Source organism: Limanda limanda, chromosome 4 (assembly GCF_963576545.1).
Source record: "Limanda limanda chromosome 4, fLimLim1.1, whole genome shotgun sequence".
Classification (NCBI taxonomy): domain Eukaryota; kingdom Metazoa; phylum Chordata; class Actinopteri; order Pleuronectiformes; family Pleuronectidae; genus Limanda; species Limanda limanda.
In genome coordinates this window covers 2790134-2814216 of record NC_083639.1, presented here as the reverse complement: position 1 = coordinate 2814216, position 24083 = coordinate 2790134, and the positions used below count along the sequence as shown (strand labels likewise).

At 40.8% G+C, this 24083-nt stretch overlaps 3 protein-coding genes across 3 annotated transcripts; 2 read left to right on the top strand and 1 right to left on the bottom strand.

The window, feature by feature from the left end:
- Positions 1-359: 359 nt before the first annotated feature.
- Positions 360-15240, bottom strand: itcha (itchy E3 ubiquitin protein ligase a). The gene is made up of 24 exons (XM_061069271.1): positions 15131-15240; positions 14071-14141; positions 13415-13556; positions 13048-13172; positions 12079-12210; positions 11536-11584; positions 11184-11362; positions 10722-10950; positions 9875-9970; positions 9578-9752; positions 9167-9236; positions 8953-9037; positions 8282-8410; positions 6363-6435; positions 5746-5817; positions 5551-5639; positions 5173-5332; positions 4921-5054; positions 4566-4706; positions 4309-4429; positions 4092-4196; positions 3700-3796; positions 3539-3611; positions 360-3013 (listed from the first exon to the last, which is right to left on the bottom strand). Exons 2-24 carry the CDS (start codon positions 14093-14095, stop codon positions 2914-2916), a joined length of 2601 nt encoding a protein of 866 aa, XP_060925254.1. The 5' UTR covers positions 14096-14141; positions 15131-15240; the 3' UTR covers positions 360-2913.
- A 781-nt stretch (positions 15241-16021) lies between these two features.
- On the top strand, positions 16022-19775 carry bloc1s1 (biogenesis of lysosomal organelles complex-1, subunit 1). The gene is made up of 4 exons (XM_061069590.1): positions 16022-16217; positions 16324-16396; positions 18085-18217; positions 18977-19775. The coding sequence occupies exons 1-4, from the start codon at positions 16157-16159 to the stop codon at positions 19085-19087; spliced, it is 378 nt and encodes a 125-aa protein (XP_060925573.1). The 5' UTR covers positions 16022-16156; the 3' UTR covers positions 19088-19775.
- A 1778-nt stretch (positions 19776-21553) lies between these two features.
- Positions 21554-23523, top strand: rdh5 (retinol dehydrogenase 5 (11-cis/9-cis)). The gene is made up of 5 exons (XM_061069142.1): positions 21554-21585; positions 21677-21999; positions 22089-22347; positions 22928-23091; positions 23303-23523. The coding sequence occupies exons 1-5, from the start codon at positions 21554-21556 to the stop codon at positions 23521-23523; spliced, it is 999 nt and encodes a 332-aa protein (XP_060925125.1).
- Positions 23524-24083: the final 560 nt, after the last annotated feature.

Genomic DNA, 24083 nt, shown 5'->3' with positions numbered 1-24083 from the left:
TGAAAATATGATATATGAATAGAATGGGATGAAGAGACAGTTTATGTCGTTTATGAAGGGATTTTGCTTTGATAATTTCTGGTGGTCCCAACTGGAGCGGCTCATGTAAATCGCAGTAAAAGTGGAGTAATTAAGGATTTACACATGAAGTTGTATTCATTTTTTTCAGGGAAATCAACAGGCAGGTGCACAGTATTCTTTTTATTTCCTTTTCCAAATGCTGGGAATATTATATTTTCATATTTTTTCATGTTGCTAAAGAATATGAAAAAAAAAAGCTGCCTTATGTTTATTTTGAAGAAATATAGTATAGTCAACTAAGGTGGAAAAATAATTAATACAAATGACACCTCCAGGAGCCCAGTGTTAATATCATTTTATTACAGTTTTTTTCCTCAATCAATCCAGTTCATTGTCACATGAAACCCATTCTCCAAATAAATAGTATTCCACCACTGACCTTCACTTATCAAAACAAAGCTTCAGCTTCCAAAGAAAAGAAAAACTATCAACATGATTTACAATGTAATCGTCACAACTAAAAACACCATTTTGCATATTTCTATACATTTAACTGCCAAATGGTGGGAAACACAGCAGTGATTAAAACAGTGAAGTGGTTAATTCAGCCAGTTTTGAAAGTCAAGGTGCCGTGTCACTAGTTGGAATCTGTCAACAGGTTCAACATTTTTAATCACAATTCTTTTTAAGATAATCATCTCGTCACAAGCCGGGACTCTGGTAGCCACACACAGAGTTTGTAGGTGTGTTTGTATATTGAATCGCTGCCAGTGAACGAATACAGGTGGCGTCATGTGACTCATCTGACGCGATTAACTTTTAAGCCGAAACTGTTTTTTCCTGAGGGTCAGAACACCTGTCTGTTCAAAGATGGGAGAGATTAAATCAGTATAAGAACAACCAGCATATTTTGTATCAGCCTCATGAAACTAAATGGTATGAAAAAAAAACTTTTGCGTTTAGCTGGAAACTGAAGGGAAGCTGCTGAAATTCAAATTGTATTAAAGATTTTTCAGAGATGTGGGATACATATAGAAATTTCATCATGTAAGGATGCACCACACCACCTATACACAATACAGAGCGGTTTATTAGCGATTAAAAAAATATCACATTAAAATTCATTAATTTGGCTCCGTTCATATTACCCAACAAGACTGATGAATACACAGTAGGGACACAAGTTAATATCGTGTATGAATAGGAATCCATTATTGTGATAGGCCCGGTAAGAAAATCTTTCAAATCCACAGTGATGAAGCAGGTCAAGAACTTTGAACACCTGATTATTTAAAAGTGCCTAAAAGGACAAATCAGTATTTAAAAAAAGAACAGAAACTTAGTGGGTAAAATACAACCAATATTAAATATGTTATAATTCAGAGGATGTAAATAACTGTTGATGACTGAAGTCAAATGGTTAACATAAAATTATGGGAAAAAAACCTTTGGTGGATCGATTCCATAGATGTTCGATCAAAATCAAACTCCTGAAACTAAAAGAAAACTCTGTTGTTTGACATTAGTGGAGCTATTTTTGGAAAAAGACACAAAATGATCTATCTCTGTACAAATCTTAATACCTCACACCCTATAAAACTAGGGATAATTACTATTATATTAATTCAAATCCTACTGATCAGTTTAAGCCTGCAACTCAAGGGGGTCCGCTGCTTGTGTCAACTATATGCAAGGATATTTACAAAAACTGCTTTAGTCCCTTCACGAGTGCAAGTTTCTGTGTCTTAATCAGTGATCTATGATGATGCTTAGTTCAGGATAACTACCAGAGAACTGGCTACCATTCCGTGGGTGCACGTCGTTATTTATTTTCCTTAACGCTCCCACATCATCAGTACCAGCTCGTCACTATCCAGAGACCCCCGCACTCATAAAGGGAGTTTTCTATTATGGTCAAACAGGCTGATGTAATAACACACAGCACAGATTTAGGGAAGGCAAAGTTCATCAAAGCAAATCGCATCCGTAGTAGTTTCACCACATTTCATATTGGGAATTTTAATTCAATATTGTTATTAAAATAATGAAACAAATCACTTTTGGCTCTATAACTGGCAAACGTTTTCTACGAAACTATTGCACATAAAAAATACAACCTTTCTTAAGAACAATCACAATGGTCTTACTGCTTAGCTATGTTCAAAGTTTGATCTCATTATCATTAAGTTAACAAATTAAACCTGTAAAATAATTCTTACAGATAGCATGATTATAATTATAAAAGTTGTTAAAAGAAATTTCACATGTGCTATGGGTCAGTCCAATAACGTGGAGAAAAATCATCCTTTCATCCTTTGGGAAAAAGACAAATTAAAACCCGAGTCTGACAGATCCAAAACCATACATGTGCCTTTTACGTCGCTTTGAGATATGAATCTTTTTATTTCAAGTCAAAACACACAAGTATGGTTCTTTGCTCTGAAATGTTTCGTTCTGCATAGACCCCAAAAAGGCGGCTGCTAAGAAGTTACTACTGCAGAGATTCACGGGTAGCAAGTGTAGAAACTGCACTTGCGTAATGCGCAGCGAGTGCAGACACGACAGAGCGAGAAAGGCGTCTCTTCTCTTCCACCGCCTGATGATGGGCTGAACAGTGATGAGTAAGATCATCTGGATTAGGGAGCAACTGATGCGTGATAAGTGAAACAGGGTCACTTTAGGTCTTGTGTGATGCAAACTCAAGTGAAACCGTCTCACCGAACAGCTCAGAATCAGCTGTGGCTGCATATGGCGAAGTGGACGTAAATAAAAAACTTCTTACATCCATCTACCAGTTATCAGCGGCTCCTGGCTGCAGGCGGAATCTGTTGGAGAGTGCTCTCGTCTGAAATGGCTCCTCCAGACCCTCCTGCAGGTCCTGCTCTTATTGCATCACTCCTGCCCGAAGCCTTCAGTCTCTTCTATGGCGAACATGAGTTTCTCCTTCATCTGCTCGTAGCTCTTGTACGGAGGGAGGTCCAGACGATTAAAGCTACATGGAGAAATGAGAGAGAAACTTTATCTTGGATTCAATGTGTAACCTCTAATCATAAAACAAAACAATGTAATGGCAATCAATATTAAAAAAATGCGATGATGAATTGTATTAAATTTCAAACAAAGATCATACTTTACACATCAAAGATTATTACCCTTATAATTGTTTTAAACAAACAATATCTGATGATCAAAAAATGCTTTGACTTTCCTCCCTGTTAAATGTTGCCACAATAAAATGACCTGGTTACTAAACCTGCTGTAGTTGCTGCATTAATTATGTATGATGCTTCATAAAAGCATTCACTAAACAAACTACTGTAACCATTCTAAATTGAGAAAAACTGCATTCTTACATACTATCATACAACTATAAATACCTAATTAAAGATCAACAACAAAGGAAGGCTTGAGAGTGAGTTGAATGAGAAATGACTCAGAGGGTTTGGTCATCAGGTCTGTTTGGATCAGGTATTTCACCTAAACCCTCGAAGTGTGTGTCAGCAGACGCAGGTCTTACCATGTGTGGCTTCGTGGAAGCCAGTTGTCTTTGCCCACTTTCTCAATGCAGAACTTTTGGGGACCGTTGCTTCCTGTATAAATGAATAACCATAAAGACAATTAAATAACATACTGTACAATCCGTGTGTGTTTGTGTGTTAGTGTGTGTATTTTGGTTACCCAGCAGGTCAGAGAAGCCACCAACAGGAAGGCGGCAGGTTCCTGTGACAAACTGCAGCAGTCTCATCCTCTTCTCATTGTCCATCTCCTTCACAAACTGTCAACAGATTATTCGATGTTTGTAGCCCTTAACAAATTCAGGATGATACACTAATAATTAAAAAAATCTACAATACTCCCACAGTCTCATGTTATTTCTTTATTTTAATCAAAATATTTGTACATTTTTGGAGTCACTTGAGATTGACAGTCATTGTTTTAGTCATGGCTGTCAAGAAATCCCAAATCTACTATTATGAGAAGTGATAAATCTGTAATAGAAATGGATCTTACAGTTAGATTTGAACACTGCAGTCTGAGTGCGTGTAACAGGACATGAAGAATGTACCAACCTGCCAGAACCAGAGAATCTGCTTGCTGCTTCGGGCATAGTGCCTGTAGATTGTGCTTCGCTGCCAGTCCACCAGGTCGATCTCCTGCATTCCACACAGCATCACCTACAGGCAAGAGGGAAGCAACGTCTTTATTGGATGTATTCAAATGTTTTTTCAGAGGACCCAAGTAGCCCAAATACTTTCCAGTTTTAATAAAGGTTGGGTAGAATAGTACCTCCAACTCTTTAGCATCAAAGTACTGAAGATATTGCTGGGGCAGGACTTCATTGAAGCCCTCAAAGAACGCCTGGGTCTGCTCCTCCACACCTCTGGACAGCCGCCACTCTGCCACCAACCTGAAGACAAAGATATGAAGATTAATACAATGAACTCACACAGAGTGAAGAAGAACTGTGAGTGCACTAGAAAAGTGGATATAACCGAGCAGGATTGACACAGATGGTGGGTGAGAGCAGAAGGACGCAGCCGTACCTGATGTATTCCTCCTTGTTTTCCTCTGTTACTTGGAGGTTCCCTCCATCTGGTTTCAGATCATGGGTGGTCACCTCCCCCAGGATCTCCTTGTCGACTGAGAAGAACATCTCCAGAGCACACTCCTCTATGTTATTATCCCTGCAGGCCAGAGAGTCGTCATCAGTATCAGCAAGTTAAAAATGGAATATATCTTGATGTGTACATTTAATATAAGGTATAAACTAGGCTACATCACAGCAGATGACCAACAAGCCAGTTTAGCCTGATCTTCAGCCCAACCCATCATGCACATTGCCTTGAGCTACCCCCCCCCCACTAACTTGCACATTACAGTGTGCTTCCCCAGACCTACTTGATCCATATGAGGGAGTTGTAAAACTCTGGATCTATGGACTCGAGATCTTTGAGAGCAAGGGCTTTGTTCAGGATGCGCTTGTAGAAGGGCAGAGAGAAGCCTGTGTCGATGAACTTTCCGTGGAACAAGGCCTGAAAAGGAAAACGAAGGAGTGATGAATTTCCTGGGGCAATATCAATCATGTCATTACCACCTTGTGACTAAATATTGACGTGCACTTGGGAGTATGTTGCCAAATAGTTAATTTACCATGGCAATGAAGCGTCCTATGAACTTGAAGTACTTCAGGTGATCCGGGTTGATGTAAGAGGCAGGGTTGATCTGCAGACAATAGTTGTCCTTGCCAGCATACTCAAACAAACAGTACATGGGGTTCAGAACCTCATGAGACAGCAAGAAAAACCATTCCCTGAAAAAAATGGAACCGCATGACAAAAAGAAGTTTGGGTGAGGTGGTTTGAAAATCTTGCAGATCAAGATAGATACCATCACAAGATGATACGCTGTGATTACAACAGCTTTAATGTTTTGTGAGGTAAGGGTGGCATCCAAAAAGTCACACATGATGACAACACACACCTAATGAGTCACATAATGGAACTCTAGGCAAAATTCAGTGGAACTAACCTTGCCACACCACCATAGTCCAAGCCCTCCTCTCCGGGGAAAATGATCCAGAGTCTCCGCCTCAGATCTTGAGGGTGAAAGCTCATGATCTGTGAATGCAGAGAGAGGATTTAAACAGTTCCACACAAGCAGCTGACAGGACAGTGATGTGAAACAGGAAAACAGAGGGAGGGGACAGTGTGTTCAGATCATCACCTGTTGAAAGGAATCCTCAAACAAAGTTTTCCTGCTGACGGTAATCTTGATGTGCTGAGCCATTGACATTTGCTTAAAGGGAAGGAAAACATGAAATATATATAAATACTTACATTTTAGATAACGTGTAGACTTTGTGCACCAGCAAACTGATTACGTACATTAACCTATCTCATATTCAAGAACTAGGGGATAGATAGAATATATCATATCAATACATAATTATTATAGTAAACAACGCTGTAAATTTTGCTGAGCAACAGCGACCTCTGCAGCCACCAAAAGCCAGTGGCTTAACGGTGGATATTCCCAAACCAGAAGTGCTGTCGCTGTAACAAACAAGCCAATCTCCATTTAGTCATGAACGCTATTTTCTTCTAGCTTCTACTCTTTTTTAAACTGATCAACAGCTGAGCATTACAGTTGTGTATCACTACAACAGTCATTCAGGGTGCAAGGTAGATATGAAAGAGGCAACGTTCTCCTTATTGCAGTCAGCATACCATTACAAAGATTTGTGGCTATTCTTTTAAAAAGGTATGTTTTCAACAGTTTTCTACTTAAAGTAAGTTGTATAGATGAGAGATGCAGGATGTAAGCACCAGTGTTGCACGTACCTGACACCAGAACCGGAAGTATTGCACTTTGGCTTTAAAGTCCCTGACATAGGTTATCTGTGGCCCATTCTCACTGTGGAAAAGATCAGAGGGAAACTCATCAGAAAAACAAAATACATTTAGATAATGTGCTGTATATGGGTTGATGACAGAGGCCTCTGTTAAGGCTTTTTCAGGTTTACACTGCCCACAAAAGATCATGATGAGGATCAGCAGACATTACACTGATCTGATATAAATGTATTTAAACTAGGGCTGTCAAAGTTAAAGCGTTAATCTATGAAATTATTGTGACCTAGATTAATGCGATAAAATATTTTAACGCAGTTAACGCAGCTTTGTTTACATCCGGTGTGCGGAAGAAAATTCAGCTCCTTGAGCAAGCTGCCAGCGTCGCCCTTCAAACACAGCCCGTCAAATGATTAGTCCCATCTGAATGAAAGCACAGCAAACTGCACAAGGACAGCAGGAAGAGTGGCTAGTTCAAGATGTTGCCACCCGGTGGAATTCTGCCTTGGAGATGATCAAACGGATCCAGCGAAACAAGGGTCCGCTCGCTGCCACCCTGGCTCAGCGCTGGCTGAACTATATTTCTTTTATTTTGCCGTGTCTGTCTTATTTTGAAGGCCCACAGCAGGAACTTCTGGGGAATAGTGTAGGAGCGCACCCTTTATTATCTCAGAAGCAGTTTCCCCCGGTCTGAGTGAGTTGTGTCGCTCTGTCTGTTAGTGTTTTAGTTAGTTTCTAATGGTTATTTTAGTGTATGAAACTGGTTTAGTAATATGCAACTTTTCTTTTGTAGATAACTGTGACTGTGTCCCGTTATATGTTACAGAAAATAAAGTTAAACTGTTTCACTAAGCCTGAGTCAAGTGAAGTGAATGAAGAACGCAGCAGTAAAAACAGAGACCGTCACACAGGCAACTCCACTCTTTCCGTCCTCTCATGTGCATTTTTTTAATCTTCCTCGAACTGTGTGTGTGTGTTTGTGCGCATGTTCGTTTGTGTAGTCCTACGCCGGCTGCACACCGGACGCGTAAGCGTCGCGTAGATCCCTAGCACGCCGGGGCCAGGCTGCACACCGGACACGCTGAACTCCGCGGCGGTCATCCTGCGATTCCTCTCCGTGATCACACATACAGCTGATATTTGTCATTAACTGCAACGGTGTCCCAGCATTTGTCCTTTTTAATGTTGTCTTTAAACAACACAGCCGAGGATCGTACAGCTCACTGTACTACTTCTCCACTTCAATTATTAATTTAATGTCATCCATCTTCAAGAACTTCTCCGCAGTTTGCTCCGCTCAATGTCGGGTGTGGAGGGTAAACTACGTATTCTTCACTCAAGCCTATGTGGAGAATACGTATTCGTAATGGTGTCTCAAATACACTTTTTTTTTACCTTTTACTAATCTGGATGTTTCACTGAAGAAAGAAGCAGTGTAATTTTTTCCAAGGACATTGGGAATATTTTCAGCTGTTGTTTTTAAATATTTATTTTTACAAAATTTATCATACATGATATTTAACGACATGGCTGCCACTTTATAGGTAGGTGTTATAGGCCTGAGTCTCTTTGAAAAAATAAAATACAGGCTGTCTGAAGTGATTTCTTGTTAATTCATTAGATTTAGTCTTTAGAAGAAAAACAAACTTTTAATCACGATTAATCGCGATTAATGAATTTCAAAATGTGAGATTAATTAGTTAATTTTTTTTAATCTTTTGACAGCCCTAATTTAAACATGAACTAATACAAATCTTTATCTACTCTCGTTTAATTATTTACCCTGGGTAATGCAGACCATGGTGGATATCTCAATTACATAGTTCTTATGACTATAGGGCTCAAGATTATATATATATAAAGATAGACAGAGAAAACAGCTGTGAGACAGTTTACACCAGATAACTTACAGTGAAGATTTCCCCGTTCGAGGATCAATGTAGGTTGTGGTTCGTCTGTTGTGATCCACAAAGTACGGAATGCCATCCACAGTGAACCTCATCTCCCAAGCCTCTGGCAGAGGTTTATCATTCAGCAGCCTGAATAATACAAGAGGGAATATGCATAAAAACAACTGTGTGACATTACAAGTGACTCTGGGGAAATTAATACAAATGAAAGTGTCAAAGTAGACAAGACCAATTCTACACAAGTTAGTAAGACCATACATATCTTCACATTGGAATAATAGTTAGCAATATGTACAATATTATATTTTCCTTAAAACAAATACCTTGGGGTTTGTCAATATATATTTTATTCAGCTAAATTACTTGAACGCGTTTGTGTCCAACTACTGGACATTGTTAGTCTCCAATAGAGTAGAGTAGATGCAATATCTGTCACTCAGATCACTGGACCAGCTTAAACAGATTCTCTTCTCTGAGCTTCCTCATGAACACTGACGCCGAGTTGGTGACAGATTAGCGCCTCCCACAGGCAATGAGGCAAAAGTGCAGTTTAGGTTTTTATCCTTATTGAAAATATTACATAACACTTAAATGGTAGAATCATTTTCATCGGTATGACAAAGAATGTCATTGTCAAGATGCACACACACATAAAAAACACACACACTCACCCTTGCCTCCTGGGGTCCTCCCACTGTGTCATCCGAGTTGGATGATGAACAAAATACACTCTGCCATTGGTGTCCGTTCTCTTTTCTGACATGAAAAAGAAAAAAGAATGAAATATTTTCTGGGTATTCATTTACTCTAAAACATATCTACTAAAACATGCTATTTTACATCTCAGTGACAACACCTAAATGTGTAATACTCAGTGTTATTTACCCCAACCGTGAGGCAGAGGTCCCAGTGGGTCAAACTCTTTATTGGCTGTATTTGCCAACTGGTCTTGGAGCTGAACAAGAAAGGAAATGAGACACATGTTGATTAAGACGAAACGGAACAACTGCATTTAGCAATTTGTATGAGGCAGTTGCTCCTAATCTAATATACCCTCAAGGGGCCGTAGTGTTATTTTGTAGGACCCCGAGATGATATGTGGAGGATAAACACACTCTTTGTAATGGTTGTAAATCTGTATTTTGTGCAGAACCTATAAGCTTCTCTTTCAGTCTGAAAAGTGAGGATTAAACTAAATTCTCTTTTTCTTAATGAAAAAAACGTGAAGAAATGTTACGAATCTTTGAACTGTGTTTCACGAACAAAGATATTGACTAAGATTGTGACTGCTCTCACCCCATAAATGAACCTCTGGTTAAACTGCTGCATGGCTCCCTGCAGCTGGCTGCGCTGGTTCTGCCACTCCTCATAGTTACGCACTGACTCCTGTGTGGGACGTTGCCACGTAGTGGTTCTGGTTATGTGGTCGACGTAATACACTCTACCCATAGGGTCCACCCTGCGCTCCCACCTACAGGAAAAGGAGAACAAAAAGAAGTCAGTGCTGAGTCAAGATTTTTCCATTTTAATATGTCTATAAACTAAAACAGCAACAATCACATGAGTATTGATGGTATCAAAGATAAGTTGTACCCTGAAGGCAGAGGGTCAGGTCTCTCCCAGGTTGTCCTTTTCTCAATGTGATCCACATAGTACATTCGCCCGTTTTGGTCCACCCTTTGTTCCCACCTCCATGAATCCAAACAAAACAAAACAGACCCAAATAGAAAAGAAACAGGTTTAGAAAGGAAACCAACAGTAAATATATTCTAGAACTGAAAAGGAAAATAGGACATATCGTTTCCTATCGTGCTCTACCGTTTATTTAATTGAGTCCCAAATCTCACAATTTAAGGTGTTATTTTTATCATTTGGTTGAGACTTTATGTTCTTGACTTGACACAGATGCATGCAGGGAATTTGCATCAACTCAACACAAACAAACATGGAGGAGTGTGAATGTCACTCAGAACTGGCTAATTCTGAACAGGAGAGGGACAAATACCTAAAGGTGTGGCTAGTGCTTTAACTTGGGTGTGGTTATGGTGTGAAAAGGATAACAGATCATTATACCATACTTTGCTGGTCCCCACAACACACCAACACCACTAACCTCTTTTACCACATACACAAGAATCATATAAAACCGTAGAGTGTCGACTGATAAGGGAAGTACAGTAAAGTGCTCAAAACAAACCCAGACTCCCGACAATACAAGAGGCTGTTGTCTCTGACATACAATATTGAAAGTGGCAGCCTGTGTAGCTCACATCTGCAAAAACTTCAAATTATAACATTGATAGAGGATTTCACAGAAAATGTGCTATGTCGTGATCTGCATTGTTATCTTGATATAAAATCATCTAAATCAGGATGTGCTCTTGGTCATATTGAACAGCCCTATCTATTAATTCTGAAAAACAAGCAAGTGTCTCTTTACCCTGGTGCCAAGGGACCGTTGCTGATGGGTGTGACTCTTGGAGTTGCAGCAGCCACAGCATCTGGCGCTGTGGCCTCTGGTTTGGGACCAGATGCTGTTGGTGGGGAACTTGCAGTCGCTGCTCCCAAGTCATCAGGCTGATCTGAACCTGCACTGGCAGACACCTGAGAGGAGCCGTCAGAGGGTGGGGCTTCACTCAGCTCACTAGGGGAGGAACTGCTAGAAGAGGCTGTGGAGAGGAGCAGGGTCAAGGGCAGAGGAGAGAACGAGAAGTGTATGAATTAATTTGTTTCTTCTCTGATTGCAGGATTTACACAAGCTGTTTCTGTATACAAAAGAAGATCCAGAGGATGTGAGACTGTGAAAAGAATGTTATTTTGTATAACTAGAATGTTAAATGAATGAGGCAATAAATTGGAAAGTCCCTAATGTCTCTTTGATATCTTATTTCTGGTTTCCTACTTGGTGAGGCTGCAGGTCTGCGAGGCGTTGGAGGAGGAGGTCGGTTTGGTCGGGGAGGACGCGAGCCAGTGGAGCCCCCTGGTGACCGCGGTGGAGAAGCAGTTCCATTGACAGCCTGACCATTTGGTACTATTACCCAGTCCTCAGAGCCACTGGAGGGGGAAGTGTCTCTGCTTGACCTGGAGATCAAAATGCAACTATTACCACTTACGTCACTCTACAGACAGAGTATGATTTTTGACCAAAAGTAAAATGAGATTCATGCCTCATATGCTTTTCTATTACCAAACCACTAAACTAATGATATGCACAAACAACCATGTATGAGTCTAGAATTAAAAGTCTATCAAACCTGTTTCCAGTGTCTCCATTTTGTTTCGCAGTTCCATTTTGAACAGCAGCTAGAATGACATAGACAAAGAAAGCCACTGAAATGTATGCAAACAATGTTACATATCGCACCTCTGATTACATAGCACAAGTATGTCATCTGAACTCACACACTGGGACGGCAACATGCCTTCTGGTTTGGTTCAGTGTGCACAAGCAAAGACGGCATGACAAGAGGTCTTCTAAATGGCAATATAACTAGAACAACTAGCACTAACTATAGAAGCCATGCCCACAACAGAAAGCTACACAGCACGCCATCAAACTCAGAAGATTAACATTCAGCCATTAAATAGAATCAACAGTTAACTATTAAATAATTTTGTTATCAGTGTAAGAATGAAATGTGTTAGTTTTTATTTCAGCAAAAGTTGATGACTGTGAAACTGATTACAAATGAAAAGGAAGAATCTTGCAGTAGACTAATAAATTAAATGGCTTTGGATTGTAACTGTGGTCAATCTCGTGTTTCTTGTCGTGTCAACCTCTGTATGAGTTTTCTTACCATGTTCTGTCTCTGCTTGGGCCAAGGTTTCAGCATCCACCTGCATGCCGTCCAGACAGACTGAAAGGTCACCTACAATATCCTTGGGGTCCCTTTCGGAGTGCAGCTGCAGTGTCTGCACCACCTCACACACTGGGATGGGGACGACATGTTGAACACATGAACTCATCACTCAGTAGCAGAAGAAACGCAATAAAAACATTTTCCAGGGTTGCACTGAACTAGACACAATGTCCCATGTATTCATGCTCTTCCTCCTGACACTATGTTCTGCCCTCGGGGAGTATGGCACTTTAAAGATGGCAGTATCTGTCAGCTCAAAGCACTTTAATCACATGAGGCAATGGGGTCAATATGGACAAGACTTATGTCACCTGTTTGTGGGTGCTGACCAGGTCTGAAGGAGGCCATTTTAGTGAGTTATAAACACACTCGGAGCACAGAGGATGTCATTAACTTAGGTAAGGCCTCTATCTCGGTTAAGGTTGTTGCGCTTATCAAAGCCCAATAAAGCATTCCCATAACAAATACCTGCTGATAGGCACTCTTACATATTACATGTCCGAAATTTGCACAACATCTGCCAAATATAACATGCTGCTGATAGACATGGGCGCACAAAACAAATATTGAAAGTGAGATTACAAGGGATATAACTTGTTATTATCCTGAAATATATAAGCCTGCAGTGGGAGCTCTTTCCTGATGACCTCATAATGTTCTAGGGGAATCAACCTCCCCCTGAGCCTGGAACTAATAATGCCATACTCTACTTCTTCAGCAATATTTCTCATTCTAGTTACTGCAAACAAAGCACAATATGTCCAGACAGCAGAATAAGATCCTAGTTGTCGAATGTCAAAAAGTATAAATATTAGTGAGAAGTTTTATATATAATTGATTGACTTTTAGAAAGAAAACAAATGAAGATACAATTAGAATAGCCCATAGAAAGTAGTGTGAACTCACATTTCATTTCATTACTCCTGAGGCTCTCAAGGATTTCCAGTGTGGCCATCCCCAGCAGGATATCAGCCTTCAGTGTCTGGTGGCTCCAAACACGAAAGACCAGTTTGCTGACCGGAGTCACAATTCTGTAATAAAGTGAGAAGATGAAATGGGTCTGCAGCCGAGAACAAGATTAAGGATGATCTGCACAACTGCTCGTTGTCAAATAGATTTGATGAAATCAATCTGAGGGAGGTCCACGGTAAAGGGCTAAAACTTATTCTATACATTTGAATTTGTAATCATTGCAATGGAATATCTTTTCAGTAGAACCATAAAAGCCATTTGTTGAAGTGCTTCTGCTCCAAATGACGAGAGTCTTACTTACACTGTGAGAGCCTGCTTCCATTTGGGACTGTGCGTGTTGTTGACCTTCTCTGTCTTCTTTGACTGGCCGTCCACAGCTACCTCAACATACGGACTGGGGCCGAACCAGTTCTTTTTGTTTTCCTTCAGCCTGGCTGAAAGCACTAGAACGAAAACAGCAGCATGTATTAAATTAATTACTACAAAATGTTAACCAACTTTGGCAGCGACTATCAAAGGGCAATGATTAGCTGCCAAGAAAGTTTGTCTGACATTCAGTCCAAAACATCATGTCCGTAGCTACTTTTGATTTGCTTGTTGTTACCACACAAACCGTCGTCAACAGAAAGTAACAACACATCATCCGCCATCCAAAGCAAACGCACTAGCGGAATGAAAGGTGGGTGCAGGAGATAATGATAATTGTTGCTACACATCCCAGTGACGCACTCACACAGGCCCCACAGAGACACTCCCCTGCACTACACAACACCACACAGTCACACACACACATCCCTGTCCACTGCTAGTGACTGATCTGTGACTGGCATGCAGCACACACATACATCTACCTTTGCCCCAACACTAACCTGACAGTTTCCAAAACAAAGATTGAACGACCTTCACCACAGCAACTTTATCACAATTCTTACAATTCTTACAATAACAACAACTTACCCGTGACTTGCAGTTGGGACTTCATGGTTCATCCATAACACTGCAGCCTTGTTCGGCTGCACCTGCGACAACTACAACCAGGGAGAGCAAATGTTAACATCGGACACTTCATGCAGGTGAACTATTTAAAGAGTGAGCGGGTGTGTAGTCTGCTCAGGTACACCACAATAGCCTGGCTTTACCTACAATGGCAACTATGGATTAAGAAGTAAACCCAACAAAAACAAAGGGCTGTATTTGCCTCTACAGTGAATTAGTGTCTCTACAGCCTTAAATTATGAATCCACAATAACATTTCAGATGAGTTTGTATAGTGCATGAATGTAACAAACTTATTTTCCACATATTTTTGACATATCTTCCACTAAAAGGCAGCATGACTTAATTCACTGGCTTTATCTTGCTCTGGAATCACTTGCTGTGAACATGACACCTCTGTTGCCATGTCTGCTGAATGGAGATGTGAAATGTTATCGTTCAGACAAAACACTGCGACCTCAAGCAGTGATTTGTGTCCCAACTACGTCAAGAAACCTTCCATAACAGAAAATCCCTTCCGTAACTCGGCCACTTGTAAGCCTCACTAAACCAGACCATAGGTTAGCTCCTCTGCTGCGGGCGGCTCGGGTGGGTTGACACAGGTAAAGTCAGATTATCTACAGAGACTCAGAGAATCCACATAAAGTTAAAAAGGCGACATGTTCCCTCGCTGCTGCCTGCAACGTGAAGCCAGTTGCCCATACAACATGTAGCTGTGCCTGTTAGCATCGAGGCTAGCCAACAGGAGATTTAGTCGTCAAGACAACTTCAAACACAACGTTCCACCGCGATATTGTCCCGGTGTTATTCACCATAAGGATAATGGGGATGTTCTGAAGTGTGAATTTCTCACAGAAAGTGTGAAGTTCCAGCAGCTGGAGCAACTTCGCTCGCCGACCGTGAGCTTTAGCATCAAGTGACGTTCCTGATGCTAACAGCAGGCTGCTAACTCATTAGCTCCCTTCGTCGGCTGGAGGAAATCGTACATTTCTGATGAAATGACCGATGTGACAGCTCGTACCTGATGTGAGGAGACGACGGGGAGACACGGAGACTTTTGGTTTTCCCCGATAACTAGCGTGTTGACAGGGAGCCGCCTGCCATCACCAGCACGGAGTCGTGTTCCGTTAGCTAGCACAGGACCTGCTTTTCCGGTGCAGCGTTTCAAAACAAAGGAATGCAAAGCTTTAATACTTTGTGTTAATACTGAACATTACCTATGAACTTTGAAGTATTTATTGCTTTAATCTCATGAGATTATTACTCAAATTTTTAAAAGATAATTTAAAGTCCCAACAATAGCAACCATCGATAAAAACAGGAATGCTAATAAATGAGTGTATCTCTATAGAGTTATCACATTACATTACATTACATGTCATTTAGCTGACGCTTTTGCTCCGGTAACAGAACTAGATTTAGTAATTTTTTGTTTTTTTTATTCAGTTATTATTTTTTTTATGCACCTTAACTGCGTTTGGAAATGTGCAATATAAATAAAATGTATTATTATTATTATTTCATATTTTTTTAGTAGCAGTATTAGTCTTAGTGTGCTAATTACTAGTAGATGAATAACCATATATTACTAGTCATAGATTATTTTCATTATTAGCAGTAATATTGGTAGTATTAGTATTATAAAGTGTAAGTAAGATAGAAGGGCATTATGGTCACTTGTTCACACTTTTATTTTGAAGGCTCAAACGGTACGACGTTGGAACTGACACTTACGTCAACACAGGATACACTTTTTACGATTAAATAATTACATAAATGTCAGTTTCACTAAATTCGTATTGTGTGTCTGATTCTAACGGTGTTTTATCGTTTTGATAAATAACACAACTAGGACGGCATTACACCGATGATGACGCACGCACGCCACCATTGCTGGACACGCCCACGTGATGTGACATCCTGTCGCTCGGTCTCGTGACACCGGTCAGCTGTTAACATCCAGACTCGGTCCCTGGTTTTAAATGTCGTGTTGTTCTGTTCAGTAGAAGAGTAAACTGTTCTGAGATCATCTCCACGGCCGCTGAGGATGTTGTCTCGACTGCTGAAGGAGCACCAGGCCAAGCAGAATGAGCGGAAGGAGCAGCAGGGTGAGGGGCTGCTTCCTGTTAGCTCCGATGCTAACGAGGCTAAAAACAAAGCCCTCGGTCTCCTCTGTGTCTGTGTTGACGACTTGTTGTTTGTTTCCCTGCACAGAAAGACGAAGGCGTGAAGCCATCACTGCAGCCACCAGCCTGACGGAGGCCATGGTGGACCACCTCAACGTCGGGTAGGGCTCTTGTGATGGATGCTCGGCTGTGTGGCTGCGGTCATGTGCTCTCGAGGGCTGTGAAAGACCCGAGCAAGCCCTACTTTGAAAGTTGATTTCTCTCAAAATTGTACAGAAAAACCTTCTGAAACTTGACAAACAGACAGTGGAGGTCACAATGAACAAGAGTGAGGTGAAATATCTGTGTCACCCCCTCAAAATAGTATTTCAAATGAGCAAGTTATGAGTGCCATGATACAAAAATGTCATTTTCATTAAAAAACATATTTATAATAATCCATTTCATTATAATTGTTAATGTCTTGTATGGGAAACAAATCAATCTCCATAATAAATCTCATTTATGTTTCAGTTTTTGTCTTCAGCACTGTATCCTAAGACCACAAATAGACCACATGACCGCAGTGCTGTGTGGTAACTCACACATAGCCAGACCTACTAGTGGTGATGAAGATGATAGATGATGATGAGGTTATGGACAAGTTAGGATGGGATATGTAAATGGTAAATGGATTTGTATTTATATAGCGCTTTTCTAGTCTGATGAAGACCACTCAAAGCGCTTTACAGTACAGTTTCACATTCACCCATTCACACACACATTCATACAGTGCATCTACTTGCAGCACTTTGTTATTCTATGGGGGGCTATTGAGGGTTCAGCATCTTGCCCAAGGACACTTCGGCATGCAGATGGTTCAGACTGGGGATCGAACCGCCGACCTTCAGGTTGGAGGACGACCACTCTACCCCTCAGCCACAGCCGCCCATGTAGTAACACTCCAGTTACGGAGAGGCGGTGGACTAGCGGCAGAAACTTGGACTATGGGCAGAAAAGGTCTCTGGTTCGACTCCACGGAGAAACAACAAAAAGACGAACCTGGATTGATCTGTCCAAAAATCCAAGTGGATTCTCCCTACCCTGTCTAGTGCCCCTGAGCAAGGCACCTTACTCCCGCAACATCTGCTCCCCGGGCGCCGTACATGGCTGCTCACTGCTCTGTGTGTCCTGCACCAGATGGGTTAAAAGCAGAGGTTAAATTTCCCTCCTTGCATGAGTGTGCTTGTGCATGTCTGTGCATGTGTTTGGGACAAATAAATGTATCTTAATCGTATCTTACTCAGTACCCATTTGCTGGCCCAACATGACACAACACAATAGAAGCCATCACTTCATTTGTTATTCATTGCCTTGGTTGAGTACTGCCCTCCAGCTTCTGAACCAAGTACATTAAGTTTGTACTCAAGAGTTATTTTGCCTGGTTCACTTACAGATTTCAGTCAAGCTGACCCACCCAGGGTGCCCTACACCTCTTTCTGAACCGATAAAATAAAGCAATCTATTCCTGGCAGTGTGAAGTTGTTCCAGTGAGTGAGAAAACCACAAATAGTACATTGAGATTGTGAAAGTTGTGATTAAACCAAGACAATCAGCTTAAAGAACCAGAGTCGAACCGAGAGACCATTGTTGTGTCGCTCGACTGTGAAAAAGATTATGACCAAAATCCTTTAGTGACTTGAAAAGATTAAGACTTATTTGAATATTGCAGAATATCAAGAGGATAAGTGGACAAATTAATGGCTCCTGCGTAGTTAATACAATTTCATTCTCACATGCCACAGTATATATATAAACACAACTATATATGTTAATGTATGAACTGTACTGCCTCTCTGTTTTACTGTAGGGTTTCTCAGGCATACGTAAACCAACGTAAGCTGGACCATGAGGTGAAGACTCTCCAAGTGCAGGCGAGCCAGTTCTCCAAACAGACTGCTCAGTGGATCGGGATGGTGGAGGGCTTCAATCAGGCCCTTAAGGTAGGATACGCCTTTTCAGGAATCTATTCTTATAGTATATAACATCTTATGTATACTTTATTGAACCGGGAAGGTCCCATTGAGATATAATAGCTCTTCTGCCATGGAGTCCTGGTCAAGGCAGGCAGCCAAGTTAGGTAAAGCCTTAGTTGTAATTTGTTACAATATGTAACAATATAACTTTATATAAGCATGTACGTTTGGCAGTCGAATCATCTCCTGAGGTGCCTCTGTTCCTAATATATAGAGTTTAATTCTCTAAAGGATATCTACTACCACATTCCACAAATCAAATTGCAACTTTTAATGAGGGGCAGGAAAGTCATGGTCATGCCGATCACTCCGTTCATGTTGACTTTCAACGTGCTGTGAAAGAATGACCCAGTCACACTATAATGAATTCTATGATTCAGCTTTAATAAAAAAAAAATATCACATACTTCAGATTTAACCATATTCACTGTCTCATCCCTTGGAGCAGCAGTTCAATTTGCATTTTATATACAATGCTTTATCATCTTAACTAAAAGCAGGTTCATTTTTAATGAAAGGGCCTTGACACTGAGATCTGAGTGGATTTGACAGGTGGTAGAATTTATCAATAAGTTGCTTCCTTTGCTGTTTTCCAGCTCATGTCATCTTCACATTGATATATTTGAAGCTTGGAGATGTTAAAGACTTGTCTGTTGCTGCTCCTGATGAGGTGTTAGACTGGTAAATGTAAAAAAGTGTCAACCGTTGTCCTCTTCTTCTGAACAGGAAATTGGTGATGTGGAGAACTGGGCACGGAGTATTGAGATGGACATGAGGACCATTGCCACAGCTCTGGAGTACGTGCACAAGGGTCCAATTCAGTCTGCTTCCTCATAAACTACATGGGAAACACTGGGATGAAACAGAAATCCACCTGACCCCTGTCACAGAGATGCCAGCAGCAGGGACTCTGCTCGTATGCACTCTCTCTGATTGGGCTAATGCTGAGGATTACTTTGTGCAGAGCATCACTGCTTCAGTGGGAGCTACAGTATTAACCAGGGCGACCACACAGTGATGCTGGAGTTCAAAGATCAGAGAGTAAAATGAAATTGGTCTTGAATATGTGACAAATAACAGGAAATGAGTAATTGTGTGGAACAAACTTGAACATTATTGAATTGTTAAGGTTTTGCATGTAAAAACTTAGTATTTTCTTTTAGTAGAAGGTTAAAGGGGCCCTGCAACGCCATCTGTAACACTTGAACATACATCAGTGTGATAAAAACTGCTTAACATGACCGCATATGGAGAAAGTTGGGTTTATTATAATGCATCCAGCCACCAGGGGGCGATCAGGGTGATTTGGCTTCAATTTGGAGAGCTGTCATTTCGTCCATATTTATATACAGTCTACGGTCTGTTGTATCTCCGCAAAGCATTTAGTAAGAAAGGCCTTGTTTCACCACCTGATAACTAAAATATGTCTATTTTTATTTATTTTATGTCTGTGTATATTGACTGCTTAACGTTTAGTAACCATTTGGTGATCGAACATTTTATTTTTAATAAAAGTTGAGAATGATGTTGGCGTTTCTTTTCTTTTGAAAATAAACTAAATTGATTCAATCTATAGCACAAAAAATGTTTATACATGAGGCTTCACAAAGAGTTTTTACAGAAATGGACAGAAAAGTTTGCATAAAGGACCTTATTTGTAAGAGGGAAGTTTAAGCCGGAAAAGGATTCTCCTGTCAATATGTACTGAAACACATTTAGTTAAATGCTAACTTAAAAAACAAACACTGGGAGGCCAGAAGAGATGACAGTGAGTGTGAGAATTTAGACTAATGTATTGATAAGCCACAATACGCAGTACAGTACAATGGTTACAGTCGACACTCTGAGACGTTAGCTCTTACATAGTATACAGCATTTATTGTTCAGGCTTGTAAACTGATATACTGGGTCACTGAATTCAATGAGCCAATGAGATTATACACATTTTTCAGGGTATACACAACGTAAGATAATCGCAAACATAAAGTATGTTATGCCTGCATTTACACACAGAAAAATCAGGCTCTGAGAGTTTTGGCAATATTTCTTCTCAACTGTTCGAGAGAGACTTTTGGAAAGTAGTTAATGCTCTGTGAGAAGTTGGAATATGTCCAATAAATTCTTTGATATCCAAGTTTGCAAATTGTACAGGAGAGTCTCTCTGCAAGTCCAAACACTTTTAGTCTTAAACACACACACACACACATTGTGGATTGGGGATTACCAATTGCGGACTTGTCTTAAGGGATAAACCAGAGGGATAAAGCCTCCCTCTGACCAGCCTCTGAGTTAGGACAGAAGAAACACCAGAAAGGGAAAGGGAAGAGGACGGGGAACTTCCATCACTTCTTGAAAAATACGAAAGGTAAGATAAAACCCTTTTTTTTATAAATATCTGTTTTATTACTGAATTACCAATGAGTATTTTTTCTGTCATGTATGTTGTGGCTCAGTTTTTTCTCGTCATAACATGGATCTCTAATGGTGATGGTCACAATTTATCATAGTGGGATCTAAATGCGAGCTTACAGCAAAGAGTAATTCAGTTTTCAATTTAAGGTTTGTTATATCTAATCAAAGTAAAGTGATCGTTTATTATTATGTCATATTTTGTAAGTTTTTATCGATATATATTTCCTAGTGTTATGAAACAAAATGTAATATTCCTAACTTGAGCTTTAATTTTACAGGGTCATTAATTTTTTAACCGAACAGCAACAGCATGGACACAGCACCTTATTTAAATCTGCAGCCAATTTGAATATAATGGTTATTTTGAACCCTGTATGTATATTATTCTGGTATTCTAATTAATAAGCCTGAAAAGTAATTGGTTTTCTGCAGTGAGCAGCTTAGGCAGCTCAGTCACGGGCCTTACAGTTATGCTTCAAAACAATGCACCCCCCACCCCCCCTGCCCCGGCTCTGGTGCTCTCACAGATGCCTCTCTTTCCTCCCTAAGACTCTTATCCAAAGATTTCTCATGTGCCCAAAGCAGTTCTGTATTACCCTTACCTAAGGCCCTCAGTGAACAAATTCATTGTTCTCCATAGTTATCAAAAAGGATCAACAGACCACATACTTAAAAGCAAAACAACTACATTATTATGAAATCGAGTAGGGATTTGATTGTGGGAATGCCTGGAATTTTCTTGTGAGTATTTCCTCATTCTGTTCAAGTCCCTGAAAAGGAGATTTGGAAGTTGGCCGTGTCGCTACCCAGTAACTTTTGCTCAACATGTTTTTTCAGTAAGCACCAAGTCCTCCAGGTGACCAACACCCCTCCTCTAGTCCTGGAAGCAGCATGGATACACAGATCATCTATAACCTTTTAGGGTAAGAAATACCAACGGGTCATTTTGGGCAATGATTTGAACACATTTGATATATTTTGATATGTTCTAAATCCACATGATCTCTCTTTCAGGGAGAATGCTTGGTTGTACGTCTGCACCACCTTTGCAGTAGTGTGGATTCTTGTGTGGCTGTACAGAGACAACCTGGAGATCGAGGAGATCACGGACAAGTACGTCTTTGTGAGCGGCTGCGACACCGGGTTTGGAAACCTGCTGTGTAAGAATCTCGATCGCAAAGGTTTCCGAGTGCTGGCTGGCTGTCTCACGGAGAAGGGAGCTGATGATCTGAGGAGGCAGGCGGGCCCCAGTCTGAAGACTGTCCTCCTTGATGTGAGCAATCAGGACAGCATCCAGAAAGCCATGGAGTTCACCAAGAAGGAGGTTGGGGATAAGGGTGAGAGATGATTTTCTTGATTTAGAAATAAGAGATAACTCTTTATTAAAGGCCCAACTCAACAAAAATATCGTCTATGTCCTCTGTAGGCCTGTGGGGTATCGTGAACAACGCTGGACGCTCACTGCCGATGGGCCCTTCAGAGTGGATGCAAGTGGAGGATTTTCACAGCGTGTTGAAAGTCAACATGAACGGAGTGATCGGCATGACCATGACTTTCCTGCCCCTCATTAAAAAGGCTCGTGGCCGCATCGTAAATGTAGCGTCAGTGCTGGGCAGAGTGGCCGCAAATGGTGGAGGATACTGCATCTCCAAGTTTGCAGTGGAGTCTTTCTCCGACTGCCTCAGGTGAGAGTTACGACCCGAATTCACAGAGAGAAGCTCAGAGCAACTTTCTGAATACGGCAGAGTTCTGTTAAACACAGAGAAAGTATTTTGTGTCTTTTCCTGACCATTACAACGGCCTCCAGTATATTCAGATCATTAGGAGAAGAAGTTATACAAGGCACACTCTTTATTGTGCATGCAATTTAGAGTGCTCACTGTAAACATTTTCAGTCATGTAAAAGTGTCACAACCTGGATCAAGGCTGAACAACGAAGGGAAGACCACACTTGAGTTAAACCCAAAAAGTTCTAAATAACACCAAAACCAAATGCTATAAAAGCCAAACTATTATTTGTGGTAGTATTTATATTTTTGACATCTACCAAACTTACTTACTACAACATTAAACATAGTCCAGGACCCAAATATTATTCATATCAATGACTTTTAACTGACCTGTAAGGCAGGAGTAAATTCATTATTAACCGTTATTTGTTTCCACTTCTAAATCATTTATAAATTGTCCTTTCATGGTAATTGTTTGTCTTTTATTTATAGATTATGGACACATGTTAATCTACATGATCTTTACTTTACCCAGGAGAGATATAAACTACTTTGGAATCAATGTGTGCATCATCGAGCCGGGGTTCTTCAAGACGGCGGTGACGAGCCTCGACCCCATCGAGAGGGAGCTGCATCGCTTGTGGAACCAGCTCAGCCCTGAAGTCCAAGCCAGCTACGGAGACAAGTACCTGGACAAGTGTAAGTACACACCAGGCCACCGGATAGGATTTCAGTGGACTGTAGCACCTCATATTGACCTAGATTGGCCAAACACACAAGTCTGCCAAGGCCCCAAATTCCCCTTACAGTAAATATAGCTGCATCAAAATTTAAACACTCATAGATGTTAGTCCCTTAGTTAATATGCCAGATAAATGATTAGTTCTGTTTCTGTGCTTCCTCTCGTCAGACATCAAGGTCCAGCGTCTGATCATGAACGCTGTTTGTGACACTGACCTCACTAAGGTGACAGGCTGCATGGAGCACGCTCTGACGGCGGCGCACCCCCGCACCAGATACAGCGCAGGCTGGGACGCCAAGCTTCTGTGGATCCCCCTCTCCTACATGCCTTCCTTTGTTGTTGATATCGGACTGAAGCTGGTGCTGCCGCGTCCTGCAAAGAGCGTGTGACTCGTCATGACCTAAAAGAAAAGAAATCTATTCACAGTTATCAGCCTTTTTGTTTCATGTCAATCGTGTCACTTTGATGAATTATATATATATATAAATATATCTACCTGTAAATGCCTTTGTGTGCAACATCTGCTTGACACTTTTAGACAATAAAAAAGAAAAGTAATGCATTTGTACTATAACATTTGCTGAATTAATATTTTGTCAATTATTTGTGTTCCTTTTTGTGTTTGAGGCCAAAATAACTTAAATTTACTGTTTAGAAAAAGTGTTATAGCAGAAACAAATAAACGGAAAAACCAAAAGCCACAATGAGAAAAACTTTACCTGCATGACCTGGACCATGAAATATCCTCCGCAGGTTACACTGAGGGGAAGCATCGCCATAATTGATCAATTATCGTTTTACATGTATCGAAAACTTTTGTGGAAGTTATTTTCAAGTTTTGAAATTGGCTGACTAAATGCTGAGTGGGCGGGACACCTGTGTGCTCTCCTCTGGTTTGCTGCTGCAGCTGTCACTTGGCTGACAGCTGCAACATGAGGTGCTGCAGCTG

Coding starts and splice junctions, on each gene's coding strand:
- bloc1s1 (XM_061069590.1), top strand. CDS start 16,157: ATGTTGTCTCGACTGCTGAAGGAGCACCAGGCCAAGCAGAATGAGCGG. Junction 16,397..18,084: donor GTGGACCACCTCAACGTCGG/GTAGGGCTCTTG, acceptor GTTTTACTGTAG/GGTTTCTCAGGCATACGTAA. Junction 18,218..18,976: donor GCTTCAATCAGGCCCTTAAG/GTAGGATACGCC, acceptor TCTTCTGAACAG/GAAATTGGTGATGTGGAGAA.
- rdh5 (XM_061069142.1), top strand. CDS start 21,554: ATGGATACACAGATCATCTATAACCTTTTAGG. Junction 22,348..22,927: donor TCTTTCTCCGACTGCCTCAG/GTGAGAGTTACG, acceptor TACTTTACCCAG/GAGAGATATAAACTACTTTG. Junction 23,092..23,302: donor AGACAAGTACCTGGACAAGT/GTAAGTACACAC, acceptor TCCTCTCGTCAG/ACATCAAGGTCCAGCGTCTG.
- itcha (XM_061069271.1), bottom strand. CDS start 14,095: ATGAAGTCCCAACTGCAAGTCACGG. Junction 9,237..9,577: donor ACCAGAGGTTCATTTATGGG/GTGAGAGCAGTC, acceptor TTTCTTGTTCAG/CTCCAAGACCAGTTGGCAAA. Junction 3,612..3,699: donor TGGCTTCTCTGACCTGCTGG/GTAACCAAAATA, acceptor TCATTTATACAG/GAAGCAACGGTCCCCAAAAG.